Source organism: Hordeum vulgare, chromosome 6H (assembly GCF_904849725.1).
Source record: "Hordeum vulgare subsp. vulgare chromosome 6H, MorexV3_pseudomolecules_assembly, whole genome shotgun sequence".
Taxonomy (NCBI): Eukaryota; Viridiplantae; Streptophyta; class Magnoliopsida; order Poales; family Poaceae; genus Hordeum; species Hordeum vulgare.
Window position 1 is genome coordinate 504007520 of NC_058523.1, and position 24867 is coordinate 504032386.

The following is a 24867-nucleotide window of genomic DNA, read 5'->3' on the forward strand; positions in this document are numbered from 1 at the left end:
GGGATACTAATTGAAAATGGCAAAACCCTCATCAAGACAAGCATGAGGAAAAATAATCTTCACGGCCAAAGAGTGCACCAAGATGTAGGAAAATAAGATACGCACTCAAACAAATCCTTTCACGTTGCCACCAAAACCGAAAAAGGATATGCAGCGATGGACGTGAAAGAAAAGAGGATATCAATTAGAGATGTAACTTCTCTCATGTGACCAAGATTCTAAGTAGAAGACAATCATGATGATATATATATCCACAAAGAAGGATGTACACACGAAATGGTTACAAGAAGGAAGAACACTAGATATCCAAAAAGGGAAGTCATAAATATATCAATGAGATCTTTTGCTTGGAAGCATAGCACATGGCCTAATATTTTCTTATTGTATAATATGAACTTCCAACATACGAACATCAAAGACATCCCAACTAGCAGTAAGACATCATCGTTCGGATGCTTTGAGAAGGCAAACAAGTACTATGAGAACAAATCAAGAGATTCATGCCATGATGCAACCTGGAAAAGAAAAGACAGGTTGGGTCCTTTGTAAGAAAAGAATGCATGAAGTGGATACTTGTTACCGAGACAACATTGGATTGATGTAGTAGATAGTTGTTCTTTGATCATCCTAACTTGGCTCCAATAATCACATGGTCTCAACATCTTTCTTATAGGTGAGCCGAGCATCCAATGCATCTCCAGTTGTTCCTGGAACAACAAAACAAACAAAATGGTGCCCAAACTCATTGGGACCAAAGAGTTAGAAAACCAGCAATACATAGGACAAACTCCACACACATATGTGCATATAGATATGAATTTGAATTTCATGCACACTTTAGCCAATTTATGACAGGGTGGAGTTTCCCTTATATATTGGGCCAAAGGAGGAAAGCAAGCAAAAGAAGTTGTATATAGTAGCTAGATATGCATGCTCAAGACTCTCAAGAATCAAATCAACACAAAGTTGATAAGTCATCAAAAGACAAGATATCAAGTGATAATAAGATCCTAAAACAAAAGAACTATCACTTGAAAGATATCAATTAAGAGATACATCAAGGAATGAGATATCCATTGACACATGCCAAATAGAAGGCAACAAGAAACCAATTGAAGGAAAACAAACACGAGGTTTCTAGTTTCCAAAAGAGAGCTAGGTTCCAACAAACCAATCCCTCGAAAAAATTTCATGATGGCACAAAGCATCATAAAGAGCAAGACTTGCCTCCCATCAACACACACTTGATGGGGATCAAAATATTTTATGATGAGTGAATAAAGAGAGTGTTCAAAAGAAAATAGGATAGCTCCCCCAAGGGACGTGCATTATATACAATTTGCATTTAAATACAAAACGCACACGATGGGATCATCACTTTCTCTATATCTATAAAAGCACTAGACAGGTTAAAATAGATCCATAAGAGGCAAGGAAGACAAACGAAACACAAAATCCAATGTAAAGATGATTAGCAATTCCAATCACATGATGGGAATACCAATTGTCAAGGACAAGAAGTATTTTCGAAATGATACTCATTGGTAGATCACGAATATATCCAAGATCATCTTTGCCCATAAAACGCAAGCAAATAACACTTGTAGAGATAACATGCCACCTAGGAACGGGATAATTTACAATATCAACACTAAGTGGCAACACCTCAAATGTACACATTTTCTAGGTTTGTAATATGCACATAGCATATTACTCCCCCATAATGTGATAAACCAACAATATTAACAAGTGGCAAATTGAAACCAACAAGAGATAATTAATGGACCATATAGAATTTGAATTTCTCATGAGTAAGACATACCACATAGAAACTAGATAATCTTGAAATATCAAAACTAAGTGGTATTCCCCATGTATACACATTTATAGGATTGAGAGGTGTGCAAAGCACATCACTCCCCCACAATGGGATAATCCATTAATCTCTCACAAGAGCCAACAAAAATACAAACAAGACACAAAAGGCTCAATACAAGACTCACATGTACATGATATGCAAACCAACATACCCATACTCGATTACTAAAGATAAGCAAGTTGGAAGCACAACATATACAAATGCATGCAAGGTACAAAACCACAACATGCAAAGGGGCAAGCACCTAACAACGTAAACAGTTTAAGTATAAGTTACCGTAAGGAGGCACATTGGATATAAGATAGAAACTCGATAATCCAAATGACTTGGCTTGAGATAATATGAATGATGAAGACCCCTTAATTCTTCATTATGTATCCAAGTCTCTAATGTCCTCCATAGTCACCTATTGATCAAGTTTGAGCTTGTTGGTCCCCAACTACGTTGGGTCCTAAGAGGTTAGTCACAATAGGCTTGGCAACCCAAATGGTTCTTTTCTTGACACCATATTGAGTACCAACAAACTTGGCAAACACATTTCCAACCTTATCCTTCCCAAGGGAATATATATCATCAATAGTGATTGGGTTGGATAAGTTACCTCTTGTGCAAGACGAAGCGACGTGACCCTTCTCACGACATAAGTAGCAACATATACCCTTTGTTTTCTTCCCAGTTGATTTCTCACCTCGGGGAGTGTTGGCTTGGGTCTTATTGGGAAGAGGCCTCCCTTCAACTTGTAGTTGAATATGTGATTGAGTTTGTGGCCGCTTCCCTTGTTGCTTGTGACTTTGAGACTTCATCTTCAGAGGGCAAGATCTAACATGGTGCCCTTTAACTTTGCACTTGAAGCAAATGATTTTGGCCGAATTCTTGACTTGTTCTAGGCCCCTCTTGTTCTTGTTTGAGTTTACTCCAAACTCATTTTTGTCATTCGGAGATGTTTGCTCACACATGACGTTGTTGAGTGTGGGCATCCCTTCATGACACTGTTCCAAGTCTTTCTTCAAAGAAGTGACTTGGGCCTTGAGCTCTTTGATTTCCTCTACACGGTTAGTATCAATGCAAGTACTAGAGGAAGTGTAAGCTTCAATGTTAGAGCAACAAGGCAAGGAAAGTAATTCATCACATGAGGTAGCAACATTATGAGTAGACGAATTACGAGGACTAGCACATGGAAATATAGTACTTTGACTAGAAGTAGTGCCATTGTCCACATGAGGCTCGCTTGATGTTACCTTGGTGATGATAGCCTTATGAGCTAACTTTTGCACATTATGGGATGTTAGAAGATCGGCATGAGAGCTTGTGAGCATTACATGGTTTTCTTCCAACTTCCCATAATTGCTAGTTAGTAAATCAAGTTGAGCATGTAGCTCAACATTCTCCTTCAATGTTGATACTTCAAGAAAGATAGAGTTAGATGTACAAGTATCATCAACAATATGAGAGGAGTAAGTAGCAAATAGAGACTTCTCATGAGTGGATTGAAGCTCCTCATAGATCTTAGAGGTTTTGATAAGCTCTCCCTTGACATTATTGCATTCAAGGAGAAGGATCTCAAAATCCCTTTTAAGTTTATCATGAGCAACTTCAATCTCTCCTTTTGAAGATATTAAGTCTCTACATGCTTGATGACTCTTCTCAAGTTCATGTTCAAGTTGTTCACTTTTAGCTTGTTCATGATTAAGTGAATCATTACAGTTTTCAAAGTAAGCAAGAACATCTTGGAACCTTTGAAGAGAGTTATTTTTAGCTTTATGAAGAATTTTATTGATCACATAGATATTTTCAGTCAAGTCATCATCATCATCCTCATCGCAAATATCATCGTTATTGCACAGGGAAGATGATACCTCATTATTACCTCTTGCCATGAGGCACATGTGAACTGGAGGAGTTGATGATGATTCTTTTGGTGAATCAGATTCTTCATTAGTCAAAAGTACTTCATATTTCTTGATTTCCCCTAAATGGTTAGTCATAGAGCAACTAGGGAGAAACAAGATATTTTGATCAAGAGGACACGAGGAAGCAGGCATATCACCACAGACATTTGTCAAGGAATCTTTAGGTGAAATGCATGACCTATCAGCACAATAATTTACACTATGTGTGGTGCTAGATATGCTCGTGTCCATAGAGGCTATGCCATTTTCATCAACATATATTTCTTCACTCACCATGTCATTACCTTGTGAGATTGAAGATGTTGAGGTGTGCAAGCAATCGGATATGGGAGTAGTGGTGGACTCTTTAAGATCGAAAAGAGTGAAGAGCTCATGCACCAACTCCTTCATCATAATACCGTCTTCATCAAGATTGGACCCACCATATATATCTTCAAGTTTAGTCCAAACTTCATGAGCTGACTTGCAAGTCGAGATAGACTTGAACACTTCACAACTTATGGTTCGATGAATGGCAAGAAAGGCCTCACAATCAAGATACATTTCATTAGTAGATGAATATACATCATCCTTTTTGTCAGCAATCCCTACAAGAACAATTCGTAAAGTATTTGGGCCCATGCCCGAAAGTGATGAAGCATACGAGTTCTCCATAGGGTATAATTTGTGGCATCAAAGTCAAAGATGCCATTGTGCACTAATCCAATAGGCGACATCGACACTCTCTAGGTCGTGAAACCTAATTAAAGAGAGACCTAGCTCTGATACCAATTGAAAAGATCTCGATGACGCCTAGAGGGGGGGGTGAATAGGCTATTTAAAAACTTCTTCAGATTTGGCTTGAACCTAATGCGGAAATAAACTAAGAGGGTACTTGTCAAGCACAAATCCTAAATGCACTAGGCACTGCAACGTGTATCAACAACACGATCTACCAAGATGGACACAATGCAGTTACTAACAAGCACAAGTAAGTTACACAAACTTACTTGAGCTATATCACACGACAAGTAGGTGAACAACACAAGATACTAGATCACACTATATCACACGATATATCAAGGGCTGCAAGTATGTACGTGTGGATATAGAGGGTATGCTTGAATGATTAATCTTGTACAAGAAATGGCCAACACAATATAATGAGCACAAGCAATATGCAATGTATGTATGCTCAAATAACACAAGTAAGCCACAAGTAAGGAGTTAGGGTTAAGGATAACCAAGGTCACTGAGACGAAGATGTATCCCGGTGTTCACTTCCTTGGAGGGAAGCTAGTCACCGTTAGAGAGGTGGATGTTACCACGAAGGCACACCAACGCCACGAAGGCTCACCCTATTCTCCCTTTGAGATAACACCACGAAGGCGTTTCTCAACCACTAGTGGTAAGCCTTTGAGGTGGCTTCCAAACCCTCACAAACTTTTCCGGGGGAAATCACACGGATTGATTCCTCTCCGAAGAACTCCTACCGCCTAGGAGTCTCCAACCTCCAAGAGTAACAAGATCACGGGGAATGCTCAAAACTTGCTCAAATCACAAATAGCTTGGGTTGAGAGAAGGAGAGGGAGAAGATCTATCTTTTGATTGGAACAACTCTCAAAGGGGCTCACAAATGCTCTTGGGATCTAAGATTTGGAGTGAGAAAATGTGTGTGAGGTGGAAGTGTGTTCTTGTGAGGATAAGGCTGTGTTAGGCAACCCTCTCACGAAGTGGGAGGGGGGTATTTATAGTGTGGAGAGAAAAAGAGCCGCTGGGGACACTTTAAGTCACACAGGGTCCGGACGTCCAACAGTTGTCGGAAGTCCGGGCGTCCGCGAGGGACCGTACGTCCGACCAGGGTCGGACGTCCGAGACCTTTAGGCATGACTGGAACTCTTCTGAATTCATCAGCGGCCGAACGTCCGACAGGGGTCAGTCGTCCGAGGCCTGTAGATGTGCCTGAACATATTTGAATTTATCAGCATACGGACGTCCGGAGAGGACCGGAAATCCGAGTTATACAGCTCAACTTCTACTGGTGGTAGGTTCCGGATTTCCGACGGGTGTCGGACGTCCGGCGCTCGGTCGTCCGGAGGCAGCCGGATTCCCGAGTTATACAGCTCAACTTCTACTGGTGGTAGGTTCCGGATTTCCGACGGGTGTCGGACGTCCGGCGCTCGGTCGTCCGGAGGGAGCCGGATTTCCGAGATATAGAACTCAACTTCTACTGGTGTAGGTTCCGGATTTCCGGGACTTGGCCGGACATCCGGGCCTCGGACGTACGGAGGTAGCCGGAAGTCCGAGTTATATGGCTCTGATTTCTCTGGTATAGGATTCTGGATTTCCGAACTAGTCAGTCGTCCGGTCCTCGGACGTTCGAAGAAAGCCGGATGTCCGAGGCACTGGTTCTGTTTTCAGATAACAACAAAGCAGTGGAGATGTGGTCTGAGCAGAAAGTGATGATGTAGTTTGAGCAAGTTCATCGCAAAACCTGTGATCCCCTCTTAATAGTGCGGGATCCCTAAGGACTCAAGAATCATAAAAGAGTACTGATGATCCATACTTGAGTGTATACTTTTATTCGCTGATCATCACTCCGCACAACTAACGTCAAAGGAACTGATACCTTTGAGTTAGCCCTTTCACCTGAGCTTGATGTTGTTGTTCCTGCTTGGCTCAAGTTGAAAGCAAGACATGATGAAGTCTTCAAGTAGCTTTCCCATACACAATGCGGAAAGCCTAGCTTATGTATTCATCTTCATTTGTCCACCATGTGAACATCCACAAGAATCAAGCATGAAGTTGTCAAGAATGCTTATCTTGATCTTGTCCTGTCCACCATGTGAACATCCACAAGAATCAAGCATGTAGTGCTCAGGAATGCTTATCTTAATCTTGTCCTTGTTAGAACATGAGGTTGTCCTTGTCAGCACATGATCATTGACAATAGTTTCAATGATATATTCGTGCTGATCCCGCTTGAACTTGCACACCACAATCTTGATGACGATCACCACTTGACGTCATCCTTCATGGGTTGTATGAGATCTTCCTTTTGACGCAAGCCCAATGGAAGCACACCTAACCCCCACATAGGAGTCTCACAAAGACCATCGGTTAGTACACAAACACGTAATGGACAATGCTTACCATACCATGGGATCACTTGATCCCACTCGGTACATCTTGTACGCTTTGTGTGTTGATCATCTTGATTTACTCTTTGTCTGAGATCTTGATCAACCTAGTCTTTCTATGACCATTCTTTGGATAATACCTTGAATAACATCTTGGTCATCATATAAACTCCTTGAACCCAACAGATGGACTTCAAGAAGTGTCTATGGACAAATCCTATAAATATAACTTAAAGCAACCATTAGTCCATAGGAGTTGTCATCAATTACCAAAACCACATATGGAGATATATGCTCTAACACTGACCAACCCAGATCAAATACCCAATCCATTATCATTTTAATTAAGTCATCGACACAACCACGCGGGAATCCACCCGCTTAACATCTATTCATCAAAGATCCCAGTAACATGGTCAAGTAACTCTGTGGTTGGAACATCAGGGGGAATCTGAGGTATCACCCTCGTTGGATTCCGAACGATGTATCCATCAAGGTGGAACTAGAGGAATCACCCTCGAGGGTCCCACACTTGAGGGGTTGCACGACAGAGGCATCGTCGGGAATGGTGAAAGAGGAATCACCCTCGATAACCACAACCGACTAGCTGTACTACAGAGATATCATGAGGAGTACTTCGCGAGGTGTCACCCTCGGTACCCGATAGTATCTCTGTAGCGTTGCACAACTAAGGGGGTGTAAGTGTTGTGTCGGATCTGGCTCGTCGATTAGGGATCGAGACTCGACAATTAAGCGGGGCAACTGGACTAAGGGGTCAGAGGGGATGACTGCTCCACATATACTAACGGTTTAAAGAGAGGTACTGAAAGTAGCAGTTCTTCAAAAATAGGCTATGCATCAGATATATGAGCTAACTACAACAGTAGCAAAATTCTAATGCAAGCAGTAGGAAGAAAGACATAGGCGATATAGGAATGATCAAGGGGGGTTTGCTTGCCTTGTTGCTCTACGGCAAAGGGCTGGTCAGCAGGGTCGTAGATGTACCCGGCAGCAACGTCAGTCTCAGGGTCTACCGGTAAGAAGAGGAGGGGGAACAATAAATAACAATAACAGGTGCAACACGAAGTATGGCATGGCAATATGCAGGATAGGCATGAGGTAACGCAAAACATCCGTCATAGACGGTCGAAAGAATATCTGACGATATTTTTCGGGTCTTTGGCTACTATCGGTCAGACTGGAAACGATGGAAAAATTCTATATTTGCTATGCTAGGGACGCGTGACAAACGAATGGACCGCGTATCCAGGTTCGTCTCGTACTGCTCATCAACTTCCATGTTGAAAATATTTTGATCTGACTTACGGTTTATTTAATATTAATTTTTAAAGTTTTATTAATATTTAAGAATTAAAAACAGATTTAATTAATTATTAAATACTGTTATGACATCAACATGATGTCATGCTGACATCAATAGTTGACTGGTCAACTCACCAGTGGGTCCTACGTGTCATAGACACAATTTATTAACTAAGGTTAAATATTAATTAATCAGATTAATTAAATGGGGGACCCACGTGTCATACTCTAATAGGATAATCATTTATCTATATTAACAGATTACTAATTTAACTATTTAATTAATTAAATAATATAATCTAATTATCTATTTGTTTATTTTATTAATAAGAACACATATATATTTTTATATTTTTATTTTTAACAGCGGTTCGTGTGGGGCCTCCGTGTAAGTGGGAGTGCGGGTTTGGCCCCACATGGCAGTGACCCAACGGCCAAACACACACATCACAACACACGCACATATACATATATGTATACCTAATGTTTTTTTACATACATGCATACATACCTAATAATACATACATACATACATACATAAATCTAATACATCCATTTTCTTTCTTTTATTTTATTTTTACTTTTCCAACATCTCTGCCATCTCTTTGTTGCTTGTTCCTCTCTCTCAACACAAAGACAGAGACAAACTCCACCTCCTCCTACACGGGCTCAACGGCGCCGGAACGGAACCGAAACAGGGGAAAGGAGGAGAGGGTGGCCGGGGCACGGAGCTCACCGGCGTTGCTGGGGATCGGGGCGGCGAGGCTCGGGGAAGCCGGTTGGGGAAGAGGTGAGGAAGCCGGTGAGGAGGACGGTGACGGGGAGGCGGCGCGGTTCCGGCGAGGAGGAGCTTCGGTGGGAGGGGCGTCGGAGAGCGTCGGTGCGGCTCCGGGGCGGGGCCGACGTGGGTAAGCTTCGGTTGTGACGAATCCGGTGGGAGGCGGCCCCCAACGGCGGAGAGGGGAGATGGTGAGGGGGTGCTGGGGGGCCAGCCAGCGGTGGGGCAGCACGAGCTGGCCACTGGTGGCCGGCGGAGGCGAGGTGATGCGTAGGGAGGGGGTGAGGGAGGCGCGAGCGGGGTGGAGGCTCGGCCGACGGGGCGAGGTTGGAGGGGCGCGATGTGGGGGCGCCGTAGGGAGCGGGCGTCGGCGTCGGCGGCTGGGGGAGTGGGGCGACGGGGGAAGTGGGGCGACGGGGGTTGACGGGATCTGGGAGGGCTCGTGGAGCCAGGGGGAGTGACAAGGGGGAGACCGACGGGGGTAGGTGACGCGGGGCTGACGAGGGACTTTCCCTCGTCCTGGCGGCGGGGAGAGGAGCGTTGGGCGCTAGGGTTTCCCCCCTCGGGGTCTTATACCCCCAGGTGGGTGGGCCGAATGGGGGGGTGGCCGGCTGGGCCATTTTGGCCCAGTTGAGCCAGGGGCTTTTGTTTTGTTTTTCTTTTCCATTTTTTAAAATTATATATATAGTTTATGTTTTAAATATATAGTGATTATAAATAATTTCAAAAATGCCTGATTTACTTTTATAATTTGTTAGGGAACTTTTATAACTCCCCCGACATTTTTATTTACGCATTCGAAAACTTCTCTTGTTTTGATTTTATTTTAAATTTGAATTTGGATTGGTTTGAAACTACGCGAGACTACCAGTAGTAATCCGAGTGACGTGACACCATTATCATAGGTTTACTGTAGCTTAATTTACCGAGGCGTCACATGAGTAGAGATACTGTAGAACGACCGAACAAAACCACAAACATCTCGATTGAAACTACATGAATGAAAAAGGAACACGAAAAAGGGCATGACCACTAGCCACACATGGGGAAAATATTTTCGTGGGACACACGATTTACTCGGAATAATAGCAACTCTAGACGATACGGTAAAAGTGCTCGAACGGCGAGTATACAGTTTTGGGCCGTTTCTTGGCCGTATCAAACCCTGTATACTTAGCCCGACACGTAAATGTTTTACGGTGGCCCGGAAACGCGTCCCCTCGCATGGTATATTTGCTAGTCCGCGTACTCGATATGGTTCCGAATCCTATCCCTCCTCCACCATGAAATCCCCATTCCTCACCGCATTTCTCATCGCTGGTGCCTCAAATCTGCCGCCCGCCCACAAATCTGCGCGATGTGGAACTCCGACCGCTGTGGCGACGCCGACCACGAGCGGGCGCGTTGCGTCAGATACGGCGGGGTGCGGAAGCACACCGCCACCACCACAGGTTGACACCGTCACTGTTGCTCCTCCGTGAGACGGAGGAGTATGACCACGCGCGCGGGCGCCTCTTCACCTGCGCAGGCAGCTCCTCCAAGACATCCAACTCGTGCTCCTCTCTCACCCCGGTGAAGAGGGAGCTAGAGGAGCTCCTCCCGGTCCATAGTGTGAATAGGGAGCCGGAGGCGGAGGCGGGGCCGGTGGCATCGTCGGGTCAAAGGACTCCCCCCCGGCGGAGGCGAACGCGACTTTTCCCGTGATGCTTGCGCACAGTGCATGGGAGGAGGAAGCGGAGCGGCAGCGCCGCCGGAGGGAGGAGGGTATCGACACCGTGCTCTACAGCAGGGACTCACATCGGCTCTCTCGTTCGGCGACAAGGTAGAGGAGTGGTGCCGCAAGGCCACTGAGCAGGAGCGGATCTTCGTCGACCTCACCTCTGACTCCGCTTCCGATTGAGCTGCACCACTAGTCAGCTACCACACCTTACGACCTCCGGCGATCTCCATCTTGGTTAGTTCTAGGTTAGGGTAGCTCCGACAAGCTTTTATGTACATATATCTATGCCATGTATGAACGATCTACCCCTATGTACGAATGATCTATGTTGCGGCGAGCCTTTACGATTTAATTTGTCACGTGAAACCTGTTTTTTAAATTTTGCAATTCTAGATACGATTTCTGCTTTGGGGCAACAATTTTGAATCCGTATGGATCCTGTTGCACGAACTGTAAATTGTGTTTACAATTCCGCGGAATAGGGGGTTTTCTAGAGTTGCTCTAAGCGAGATGTAGTCTTGGCATCTCATAACGCACCCATTGGCAAGCTTACAAAACCTATTTTTTATTAGGCAACTCAAGTGGATCGTCGAGAATGCGGGCACGACCCATATACAAACTCATCAAAACTCACATCAACCGTTAGATCATCTACAACCAGACTTCCCTAAAAAAATGACAACCAGACTTGACAATCTGATCCGATATGCTCGTAGATGCGTCCATGCACATTCGCGGGCTTATCCTGACGTCCCCTGACATATCGTAGTCGACATTGACATATCTCAAATCCGAACTTTTAAATACATGTAAATTCATGCACATCCATCATACATGTCAATGTCGCATGTAAATAACAAATGTTTAGTAGCAAAAAGACATAGTTCTTACATAAATATTATTTAAGGCGCACAACTCAATCATCAATTCTTTGGTTTTTATTGTGGGTCCATATATGCTCCACGAGATCATTGAGTAACCGTGCATGCACCTGTTGACATCGAAGATTCTAATGCATATGTAGAAAGTTCATATTGGTTCTTTAACGCCTAAGATGCGGTCCTATCCTTATTTTGGCGCGAGGGCCTCGACAGGGATAGAAATGCATCTCGTCGTTTCTCAAGAATGGATATTGTTACAAGTACATGTACTGAAAAAATGAGTATAAAGAGTTGGCTTACACTCGCCACAAGCTACATCAGAGTCACATCAACATTGTACATACAATCATCATGAAGAAGAGCAGGGTCCGACTACGGACGAAGACAAACGATAAAATAACGATGTACATCCTTGCTATCCCAGGCTGCCAGTTTGGAACCCTTCCTAGATCGATGATGAAGAAGAAGAAACTCCAAATAGCACAATCAGCGCGCTCACGTCAAAGTAACTCTTTACCTGTACCTGCAACTAGTGTTGTAGTAATCTGTGAGCCACAGGGGACTTCACAATCTCATTTCCAAAGGTATCAAGACTAGCAAAGCTTAATGGGTGAGGTATGGTTAAGTGGTGAGGCTGCAACAAGTGACTGACATTTATTTGAGGTGGCTAACTTACGAGTATAAGAATAAAAGAGGGGGATGATCTACGCATAACCGGACGTGAACTAATAGTAATCAAATGAATGATCCTGAACACCTACTTACGTCAGACATAACCCCACCGCGTTCTCGATCGGAGAAGGAGCTCACGAAAGAGACAGTAACTGTTACACACTCAGTTGAGAAGTTTTAATTAAGATTACTTCAAGTTATCTAGAACCAGATGTTAAACAAAGTTTCCACGTTGCCACATAACCGCAGGCACGTCTTTCTGAAAGATTTAACCCTGCAGGGGTGCTCCAACTAGTCCATCACAAACTATCACACGCTGCGATGGAATGACCTCGATCAGGGAAACCCGTGATCTCCTTGGGTCCTATTGGAAAACCTCAACCTCGAGATAACCCAAAGCATCCTCGGAATCCCTCGCACAAGACGCTCGAGAAAGGTAAAACAAATCCAGCAAGGCCATCCAGCGTGTCGACGAACCCGATAGGAGCCGCGTATCTCGTTCTCAGGACACGACCGGATGGGAAGCCTACGAGTAAAATCAAACCTCGAGTTTTCTCGCGGTGGCCCCACAGTCTGCCCGTTTGGGACCAACACCATCATCACTGCCCCCCTGTATTATGTTGAATTACTCCTCGGGTTCATGACGCCCTATGTTTTTCAGTATTAATAGAATTATTATCTTGGGCAATATAGTACCAATGTTGGGCCTTGCTAGACGAGCTTTATCCCAAAACGAGAATCTAGGGGGTCCCCATAACAACCTCAAGTATGTTAGAAGCGCTCATTTATGGAACATAACACCGGTAGCCGAAAACTAAGGCGACAATGGTGGAACAAAACACCAGGCTAGAAAGCCAAGCCTTCCACCTTTTACCAAATATATAGGTGCATTAAATTAAATAGCAATAATAGGGTGATAGAACAAGGAACCCATGTTATCACATGGAAGCAACTGCACATGCAACTAGCAACGCTAACACATGGTTAAGCAAGCGGTAAGAGAAACTCTAGCAGACCCCGCATCCCGCCCCGACCCGTAAAATAACCGCCAAAATGGGAGTCGGGGTGGAAAAACCAACCCGATCAGACCCCGCATCCTGCCCCGACCCACAAAAAAAATTCGGGGACGCGGCAAACTCCCGACCCCAACCCAGGAAAACACGGGTTTCCTCTTCGCGGCTGCGGTGCCCTGCATATAAGCGGAAGTGGTTGGTGGGGGGACATTTCATCCCGCTCTTTCTCCCACCAACCACCTCTCCTCTCCTCCCTCGCGCCGCCGCCGTCCGCCGCCCAAGATTCCGGCGACAGCAGCCGGCAGGAGCACGCCGGAAGGCCGCCACGCGCACGAGGCCTCCCCTCCCTTCCCCTTGCGTCGGCGGGCCGCCGGATTTGCAAATCTGCGGCACTTCATCGCGGGCCGCCGGATTTGGCTTTTTTCGGCCGCCGGTTGCTGCCCCAGGTGATGGAGTGGTCGGGGAGCCTCTCCCGCAGCCCAGGCAAGGGCGCATCGCCGCATGCAGGCACGGGTTCGTCTGCCCGCCGCCGCCGAAGGTTTGCAGGCATGGACTCGTCCGGCTATCCACCGGGCTCGGCGCTCACGCAACGTCTTTGTGGCCTGTCGATGCCGCTCATAGAGTGCGACGACTGCACGCGCCAAGTGCTGCGGCTCACTTCGGGCACGCCGAAGCACCTCGGATGGGTGTTCTACAAATGCGAAAACGACGGGGTACGTGCACTTGCGGTAGCTCGTTCGATAGCTCATTCTTTAGTGCAATTGCGGTAGCTCACTTCGAGCTTGCTCATTCTTTTGTGTAGGACGATGGATGCTCATTTTGGTTTTGGAAAGGCTAATACATTGATTTGTTGAAGCTGACCCATATAAAAAGTATATTCCACAAATATGTTTTTTACGGGTCCATTATGCGGGTCTGCATCTGTGCTAGCACGCGCCGGCCCGCAAAAGCGGTTTTGCACGAACTGCAAACAAGTTTTGCGGGCCGGCCGGATGCAGGGTCTGCTAGAGTTTCTCTAACAGGTCTGCTAGAGTTTCTCTAACATAGCCAACTAGTGGTTTGCTAGGTTGTAGACAGGTTGAGGGTTTTCATGGCAATGTTGGGAGGTTGATATTTAGCAGGTGGTAGGCAGCGAGACATAACGATAGAAACGATACAACTAGCATGGCAATGATAGTAATGGTATCTAGGGAAATGATCATCTTGACTGAGATCCTGCTTGGAAGAAGAACGATTTCGTGAAGCAGACGAACCGATGTAGTCGAACGGATCCTCACATTCCGACACGCTTGCGGAACTCTATCGAGACGAAGCAAACCGAAAACAAGAATCAACACACAATATTCACCACGGCACATGCACGACTTAATGCAATTCACATATGATGCATGATTAGTTCAAATATGCAAGGCATGGCACGACAATTCACACAGTCAAATGCTACATATTAAATGAATCTCAATATGCAACGAGTTGCATATTGACGAAACTCCATGACTAATTATTTAGTTCACTCCCATTAAGGTACACATCAATATTAAATGTTATTAAACATGACATGGGGTGAAGAACAAATTAAACTACCTATATAGCCATTTTAAATGAGTCCGGAAACGACAAATAGCATCTCCAAAGCGACCCCACGCGTTACATTCTAATTCTGTCCAGATTTGTCCTAATCGCATTTTATGTTTGTTACACGGCAAAACAAAGTGGTTCACGTGATTCTATGCGTCTTTCTAGTCCATTTACATATACGGGGCATCTCCAACGGAGCTACGGTTAATTAACTACGACCTAAACCGTTTCTATCACATCGACATGCAAACCGATGCAAATAGCACAACTAATAGCCTTAAACATGCATGAGAGTTAGAAAATCTTAATCTATGCGAAATTCTAGCCAAGTTACATATATAACTCTCTGCGATCCGACGCACAGATTAAAATCTACGGGCGTTTGAAAATATGTTTTTTTCTGAAATTAAATAAATTCGCCGGAACCTAAAAAAAAATAATGGGCCGAATCTAGATCCGGCCCAAAACAGGACATGGGCGTAATATAGTTATGCTACGCACGGGCGCAAAATAGATGGCTCGGGGGGGGGAGATCAACTCACCTTCGGCTCTTGGGTCGGCCTCGTGAGGAGGTGGAGCTGGGCCGGCTCCAGGGTTTGGCGCTGCTGGGCCTCGGGCGGTTGGGGCGCTGCTGGGCTAGGCCGGCGGGGCACCAGGTCTGGCGGGCTACAGGGCTAGGTGACCTGCGGCGGCACCTGCAGGTAGAGGCGAGAGAGAGATGAGCGTGAGAGAGAGAGACAGAGCAGAAGGAGGGCACGACTGCGACTAGCCTCCTGTGGGCGCTCACCGGCGAGCTCACTCCGGCGAGGAGGCAGGGGCTCCGGCGATTGGGACGCGGCTGGCTCGGGGGCTCCTTCCCTCGAGCTGCTGGCTGGCGGCAGCGAGCTCCGGCTACTCGGCCTAGATCGGGCCCGAGGCGGGCTGGATCTGGGTCTGGCGGGCCCACCGTGGTGGAGGCTGAGGTGGGAGACAGGGGCTGGCGGCTGCACGGATTTCAAGGGAAGAGAGAAAGGGGAGAGTTGATTAAATAGGAAAGGGCTAGGGTTAGAGGGTTTCTTGCCCTGATTTCGACCGCACGATCGCGATCGAACGGCCTCGGTCGCGGGGAATGGTTAGGTGGGCTTAGGGATGTGTAGAGTGGGTGTTGGCTGAGATGAGAGGAGAGTTAACGCCTGACACGAGATTTTTAAAACACCGGAAAGCCGTCCGTCGATAAACCGAAGACGGTGCAGCTACGGTCGACCGTTCGGGTATCAAACGGACTCCGATTGGGACGAAAGTTGACATGTAGTCTACCTACACTATATTAAGACCGCGCCAAGTTTCAACCCAGCCCGAGAATATTTTATACGCACTTTTAGAAACAATATTTTATCAATGCAGCGAGCACGTGCGTGTGTGGTAGGTCTCAAAACGATCAACGACGAAAACGGAGAGAACCGGCAACTACTAAGGGATGCAAGTTTTGAAAACTGGCGGCGACGGAGTGCCGATGCAATGCAGATGATGCGCATGATGCGATAAATCTTCTGGAGCGTCGGTCGCGGGCTGTCACAGATTTACATCTTGATCTTTTGGGATTTGAACTTATTCTCCACGCGCTTCAAAATTATTGGTTTGGGAAACACCATCATCCCCATCCTCGACAAATCATGTTGTGCAAAATAACACAACGAGTCATCAGCTGCCACAATGTTTGTGATTCTCACATCATTGCAGCTCCACGGACAATTCTTCAACAATCTTGAAGCACTCCGAATCCTTCTCTACATCCTTTCTAGCTGCTTCCTGCATTGTTGCAAAGTGGTTTTGTTTCCTACCGTTAGGTTCCAATATGGTCTTCACAAACACCGTCCACTCAGGATAGATGTCATCGCCAAGATAGCATCCCATGTTGTAGTCATGGTTGTTGAGAGTGTAGTTGCACGACAACGATGCCCCATTACAAAGCCTCCTCAAAACCGGAGACCATTGAAGCATGTTGATGTAGTTGTGAGAACCCGACATTCAAAAAAAAAACATCTCAAATCCATAAGTCACGTGATGCCATTACTTCTAGTATGATGGTGACCTCTTTGATGTGACCTTGATACATTCCTCGCAAATCTTTAGGATAGTTCTTTCTTTGCCAATGCATACAATCAATTAATGCGAGCATTTCTAGAAACCATCTAGCTTCCCCGATAGACAATAATTTTTTTATCCTGCACATTTGGTTCTCTCATATACTTTGCTTCAAAAACCTGCACGACTTCGCGGGCTAGCTTGGCATTTGTCTTCAGACATGTGTTGTCCTCCATTCGGACCATCTCACCAACAACATCTGCGACAGTATCCAGTATCAAATGCAAGCATCCTCATAATGGTTGTGCATTTATGCTTAGCATAGAGAATAAAGTTGGCCACAACAAACCCTTGTGAGCTTTGAAGTAGTTATCCTAAAACTCGACTCCCTTCAGAATGCGCAAAAACAATGATTTCCGCAAGTAAAAAGGGCAACAAAACCATGGATCATTCAAAAAATTGGGTCCGGAACAAAGTAGTTCTTCTGCAGTAGCCGTGCTTTGAAGACCCTATCCCGATTGACCACTCTTATTTCGTTGATTGAGCTCTTGAAGTTGAGAATAGGTGGAGCAGACTCATTTCCTCCTGCATGCTCATGAGCATGATCATGTCCACTTCTTCATTTGAATTCGATGACTTGAAGAACTAATCTTGAATCATTTGATTAAGCTCCGACTGTCCATACTTCTTGTTTGCCGAATCATTGAAATTCATCGTTATCCCTCAAAAATTTGCAAGAAACCGGGTCGGACAACGCGTCGAACACATAAAACGCAAGGGGCAACCCGAGAGTTGCCGGACATACCACGGTGGCGTTTGGGCCGCCGCCGATGTCCCCGACTACGAAGATGGGAGAGAGGAGTGATGTGCTGATGCTGTCGGTGCAGAGGCTCGAAACGACCGCGGAACACACACGGTGGTGGAGTTGCGAGACAAAACCGCGGAGGAGGAAGGAGAGAGAAGAGAGCAAATGGATTTGACCTATTTGGTGCAATTTGTGGTAGGATAATCCCGTCTAACACATCCGGTTGCCTCAATATCCGTCCTAGATTTAAGCTGAATATGAGATGCGTCATTTAATTTGAATTTTTGCGATCCGTTTGAGACATTTGCCTAAGTCGCATTTTTATGAGCAGTAAGTTATGGCCGTCCGCACAAATGTTTGAGACGGTTTGGGACATCGGAGTTGCAGATGCTCTTACCCGCTCAAATCGACGCCCAAGATTACAGTTCTCCGGCCTGGAAGAGAAAAAGGGGCTGTGGAGTATTACCACTCTGTCTGCCTTCGCCGGTCGTCTTCCTCCCCGCTCCCCCCCATCTCCACTCCTCCCCGCGATCCAAACCCTAAGCCGTGGGATCCGTTCGCGCCATGGAAGCGGCGGCTCCGTCGCCGCTGCTCCATAGACCCCCGAACATCACCCCTGAGCTCCGGCGCTTCCTCGACGTCCGCTTTCGCTCCCCGACCGACCTCGCGGCGGCCGCCGACGTCGAGGCCGAGATCCGCGGGCGCTGCGCGGAGCTCGAGTCCTCGGTCGCCGAACTGTCTGCACGCCTCGCGGATGCGGCCGCCGGGTACTCCTCTTCCCTCGAGGCCGCTGGCTCCGCCCTCCGCAGCGTGCGCGGTGGCGTCACCGCCCTCAAGGCCTCCACCGACAAGACGGGTATCTTAAGCAAATGCTCATGGAATTACCGAATTTTGAGCTTCTCAAGTTGACGTGTGCCGCTGCAAAGCTGTAATTCTATTTCTCGGGGTTTTCTAGGGGTTAGAGAAGATGTGGAGGCTGGGAGCGAGAAGATGCTGTTCGAACAACTCCCTCCCCTGGCCACCGACGTGGCGAGAGTGGACATGGTTAGAGATTACGCTGGTGAGTATATCTGAAGATGATGCTTTTAATCTTTGTGCTATGCTCTGGCTTAAATTTTGAACGATAAACACTATATTGACAATCTGCTATGCTGTCTATTTTCCTCTTATGATGGTTATGTTTTTTAGGCATAATGTGTTATGATTCATGAGTTGAGACCATCGGCTCATTTACTAAATATGTCGTTCAAGTCCTTGGTGTGATGGGACTTAGTGCCTGTGCAGTAGCAGAGTGGTTTTATGTGGCAAATCGGCTGTTTGGTTAGGTTAATAGTTAAGTTTGGCTGGTACAGATCTAGCTCAGTACAGCTAGGATGGATGATGATAACTGTTCTGCCCCTCAATTATGACATGGATCTGGCAGCTCTTGTAAGTGAGCCTCATCTTGATAATGTGGATCTATGAGTTGCCTTCTGTCCCTGTAGTTAACTAGAAACTTGTGGGGGCATTCCATTATTGTGTCCCTTTAGTTGCTGATTTCTTTATTCACGCGCTACAGTTAGCTATTAGTCCTGTCTGTAATTGCATTATGAGGGATCTTCCACTGATATGAGTGTCAAAACCAAAACATTTTGTATGTTTTCCTATCGTCGTCAATCCTTATGCCAGCCAATATTCTTTGGGGGCTGCTACGCATCCGCCAGGTGATGTTTCGAAAACATCCGCCGCCTTGGTAGCCGTAGGATCGTGAGCTCGACAACCGTTTGATCTTCTTTGAGTGAGCGTGCATCAACCTTTGCAACAAGGCTTGTGTTGCGCTCGGCGCTTTGCAACACAAGCCTTGTTGCGCTCTTGCCGAACCGTTTTTTTTTTCTGAAACAAGGCCTATGTTTCAGAAACAAGATCTCTGTTATAGAAAAAAAATCTTTGCTCTTGCCCCGTTGCAACAAACGTAGTGTTGTGCGCTCGTTCCCTTGGCAACAAGAGGCTTGTTGCAGAAATAAAAAAATCCCTGTCACACCAACGTCATCAAATGTCTGACGGGCATTTTAACTTTTGCAGTATTGATTATGTTGTAGAATTTTCTGCAACACAGAACATGTTGCAGAAACGTCTGTAGATTTTTTTGCAACAGAGTTTGTTATAGAATATTTTCTGCAACAAAGACCGTGTTGCGGAAACATATATAGAATTTCATTTACAACAGAGTTTGTTATATAATATTTTCTGCAACAAAGATTGTGTTGTGGAAACATCTATACAATTTAAAAGATCCGCCGCCTCAGCAGCCGTAGATTTGGCACAATCCATTGCAACAAATACAACGTTTTAAAACCTTTTGCAACAGAGCTTATGTTGCAGAAACATTTGCAATAGAGATTGTGTTACATATTTTGTTTTCTTCTTCACCTTTTTGCAACATAGATGATGTTGCGAAAAGGACTTCTGCAACATGGATGTTGTTGCGGATTTTTTATGTAATGAAAGATGATGTCACAGCAAGACCGCCCTCGTTGTCGTCGCCCTTTTGTAATCCCGTCCTCGTTGCAGAAACTTGTCAGCCTGCGGCGGCACGGTCGGACACGTGCAACTTCTGCTGGTGTTGTTGCGGAATTTTTTTTCGTTTTTGCTTTTTTGCAACATGGAAGTTGTTGCGGAAGAAATTTTGCAACACAGCTGATGTTGCAGAAAACTTTGTATGCCATGCGCACACGCGTCGCATTGAATCGATATCAATTATACTAGATGGACCTATGCAAGACACTTGTCGAAGGAGGAGGCGACAGACATCTTGCATGCGATCCGCCGGCTGGAACCAATCATTTCCCATATTCTTTTCATGCTTAATTCTTAGGAAGTGGAGTGTTTTGTTTGGTGCATGAGTCTTGGTGGTGGTTGGACTAAAAGTTTAGTTTAAAACGACCACACTTGAAAAACATATGAATAAATGAATAATACTATGAGGATTGCACTAAGTTCTCCGACGATGAAGAAGCCAAACAAAAAGCGGGTTGGATTTGAAATGCCAAATTAATGAGTGAAAGCACCCGCATGGCAGGGAGGTACTAGGCTACTAGTAGAATCTTTTAATTCTCTAAGATGATAGTTTAATTTGATAATTTCTTAGAACTGGCAAATCCTTTTGTTTTCTGGCCGGTACTTCTATAATGTGGTCTAAAGGATTTTATAAATCCCACTTGGTTGCCAGATGGTGCTAGTTACTGCTACTAATCTTGTTTACCGAGGCAGTCAGCCAGTCACTGTTGTACAGGATTGATACCATAACTAAACTACTGCTAGGGGAAGGTGGAATAGTAGTGTGCTCCTCAAATTTGTTTGTTATCGGCCGCTCAATTTTTTGTTTTGTTAGTCTACCATTCTCAAATTTTGGTCTACTCTGTTTTTGTGCATTTAGTTTCGCATATCAATTATTCACTTTGTCGCTTAACATTCCAAAGTAATATTATGTTTATCATGTGCTTTTTTTGGCAAACAATGTACCACAGCTAGGGGTGGGTATACAAACTCATGCTCAAATTGTTGGGATGATCAAGGAATAAATCTCCTCAATAACAAGAAATTGAAAACAGTCTGATGTTATCAAGTCACAAAAATGAGATATCAAGTAATCGGGTTAGTATGGTGCTGTGAGTAAGACGCCATGAGGTGAACACCAAAGAGTGAGCTGCTTCTTTGGATAAAGCAAGCCTAGTGAGCTACTTGCTAGCTGAACTCCACTCGATTCACTATAGCGTGAGTTTGAGCTGAGTCCTTCATGGGATGGGCTAGTTCACGACCCTGAACCACCGCGAACTTGTAGTTATGCCCGGGCTGTATTGGGGTTAATTTTAGGCCGAAAGATATCGTGTTCTTTTTAACTATCAATGTTCAATTTATCTTCTCTTCTCCAGTGGTATTGCTGACTTGAAATTTCTTAAGTTATTTGAATGTATCTCATTTTCTTCTTTTTTGTGGAGCCTTAAACCTAAGCACACGATTCAGAATTTTCAGACTCCTTTCTTTCTTTCTTTCTTTCTTTGGCATTCTTTCTTTGACATTCTTTCTTTGCTACTCTGATCAAGACTTCTTTCCTTTGCTTTGCTTTATTTATGCTAGAGGCTTAGAACCAGAGTTACTCACATGCCATGCAATTTATGTCATAAAAAGATGCTTGAATCTAAAGTACCGTACAAATCAAAGAGCACTGTGTTCACAAAAGTGGTTCATCATGGAGCATTAGGATGATGAATTGAATGAGAGCTAATTGACTTGACTCTAGGCTAATTGCCCTGACTCTAATGAAACCCCCCTAACTTTTGTAGATGAGATGGCTTTAGGTGTTTATCACAGTTTCTTTCTTTCTTCTCTAGGGTTACTACTTGTTTATTTTATTTATGTTGCCTGAGTGCTTGTTTATAATTGACTATGCAATTGATGGTTTCTTAACGGTAGGTTGTCATATACAGAAACGGCTCTAAAACTCGACGGTTTGATCGGTGATGTAGAAGATGCTGTTTCCTCTTCTGTGACTGCAAAACTTAAATCTCGTGGAGAAAATTCAGAGGTATGATTCATGTCATACTGTGGTTGCGAGGACAATTAACTTGTCAATTGCTAATTCTACCATCGTCTTCTTTACTCCAGAAAACCCACCATGTTGCTATTGGATATCTTAAAAAGATAGAAGACCTTTTAGCTTCAGTTACAAGGACCAGACCACAATGGACTCGCCTTATATCTGCAGTGGATCACAGAGTGGACAGATCTTTAGCTTTACTAAGACCACAAGCTATTGTTGATCATCGTGCTCTTCTGTCATCCCTTGGCTGGCCTCCTTCCCTGTCTGGAACAAAAATTTCAGATAGTAATTCTGGGAAACCGGCAGAGACTGTGAACCCATTATTTTCAATGAAGGGTGACCTGACGAGGAAGTATTCTGAAAGCTTTCTTTCGCTATGTAATCTACAAGAATTGCAGAAACGCAGAAAAGCTAGGCAACTACATGGTCATAATGTGGGAAATCAACCACGTCAACCATTATGGGTGATAGAGGAGTTGGTAAATCCATTGTCTGCCGCTGCACAACACCATTTCTCCAAATGGGTTGAGAATCCTGAGTTTGTTTTCGCTCTTGCTTATAAGATAACAAGAGATTTTGTAGATTCCATGGATGAGATACTGCAGCCCCTTGTAGATAAGGCCAATCTTGTAGGGTATAGTTGCAGAGAGGAGTGGATTTCAGGTATAGTTATTGCACTGTCTACATACTTGGCGAAAGAGATATTTCCTAAGCAGATTGAACTTCTTCAAGAAAGTAGCTCAAGCGATGCAGGCAGCATGGCGGCTCAGGCAAGAGTCTTGTGGCTTAACCTTGTTGATCTGATGATATCTTTTGACAAGCGAACTCAGGATTTGATCTCCGGTACAGGGCTGCTACTTTCAGTAAAGGATGATGACAATTGGCAGAGGATCTCAGTGCTCTCTGTCTTCTGTGATCGTCCAGACTGGCTTGAAATATGGGCAGAGATTGAGAGACGGGAGGTTTTTGCTAGCCTGAAATCAGCAATGGAGAACGAAAATAATTGGAGCAAGAGGATTGAAGGAGCGATGCTTGAGTATGGATCAGATGACTGCAAATCTCCAGCAATAACCGGTGTTGTTAAACATGGCCTGTCTTTGATAGTTGATCGTGCGAGGCCTATTCCTAGCATTGCCCTTAGGGCAGAATTCATTAGGATTTCTGCTTCACCCATAATATCTGAATTTCTTGGTTGCATGTTTCGGAGGTGCCAAGAGGCAGAGGGGCTAACTGCTCTGGCAGATGATAATGCTTTGATCAAAGTATCACAGTCCATTAATGCAGCTCGATACGTGGAATCCACATTGGCGCAATGGTGTGAAGATGTGTTCTTTCTTGAAATGGAAAATCTATCTGTAGTTGGAGAAGAAGGGGGCAGCGTATTCCAGCAAGAGATAAATCAACTGAAAGAGTTCAGATCAGAATGGGTCGATAAGATTTCCACCGTCATCCTTAGGGCTTTTGATGCTCGATCCCGGGACTACCTGAAAAACAAGAGGCAGTGGCAGGAGCACTCAGAAGAACCGGCTATATCCAGGGCCATTCTAGAGTCTTCAGGCTACATTCAAGGGAGGCTATCTAAGCTGGAAGACGGCTTAAATATGCTGGATTTTGTGACAGTATGGAGAGCTGTGGCAACCGGAGTAGACCAGCTGCTTTTCACGGGGATTTTCACTGGAAGCCCAAAGTTCAGTAACGGTGGGGTGGAAAGGCTTCATGCTGATCTGAGCGTTCTTTTTGCCGTTTTCCAAGCCTGGTGTCTGAGGCCTGAAGGTTTCTTCCCAAGACTGTCCGAGGGGTTGAAATTGCTGAAGATTGATGAGAAGCAACTCAGAGATGGTCGGATGGTTACAGATAAAAATTGGCTGCGAGAACATGGTGTTAGGCATCTGACAGCCGGTGAGGCTGAAAAGATAATTAAAAATAGGGTGTATGATGCATGATAAATACAATATATTCGACATAGTCAGGCTTGAATGTCAAAAACTAATTGCCATACTGGAATGGACTTTAATTTTTCTCTTCTTTTTCAAATTTGCGTCTCCCTTGTTGATTGGTGTAATAATGTTGTAATAGTGAGTTTTTCCTTTTGGAACAGGAAAACTGTTTGCCTGACAGTGCTTTCTAAGGTTGACCGAGAAAGCAGCCTTTTATCAAAAATGTTACTGTACTACTCATATTATATATACTGGGAGAGAAAGCTGCTGAGTTCGATCGGTCAGATGCAGTGAAACAACACGAGCAGCTTTTTCTCAAAGCTGTTTTGCGCTTCGGTCCTCTCCTCGGAACTGAGCACCGCGAGTGGTGATCGGAATTATTGTGTTTTGACTAACAGACAGACTTGGGAACGGCACATTTCCCTTTTCTTTCTCACTCCTCAGCCGTCGCCTGAATGCAAACAGTCGTCGGAAGGGATCGATGAGCGGTTTCCATGGCAATGCAAGCGCGTGGTAAGAACAACTCTAGTCCCTAAAAACCGCAGCCTTCAAAATGCACGCACTCATACTTTTTGGAACACGATAAAGACGTATGGGATATGACCATGC

At 45.0% G+C, this 24867-nt stretch overlaps 1 protein-coding gene across 1 annotated transcript; it reads left to right on the forward strand.

The window, feature by feature from the left end:
- Positions 1-18167: 18167 nt before the first annotated feature.
- Positions 18168-24494, forward strand: LOC123401801 (RINT1-like protein MAG2). Its single transcript, XM_045095649.1, has 4 exons — positions 18168-18598; positions 18698-18802; positions 22209-22306; positions 22387-24494. Exons 1-4 carry the CDS (start codon positions 18307-18309, stop codon positions 24262-24264), a joined length of 2373 nt encoding a protein of 790 aa, XP_044951584.1. The 5' UTR covers positions 18168-18306; the 3' UTR covers positions 24265-24494.
- Positions 24495-24867: the final 373 nt, after the last annotated feature.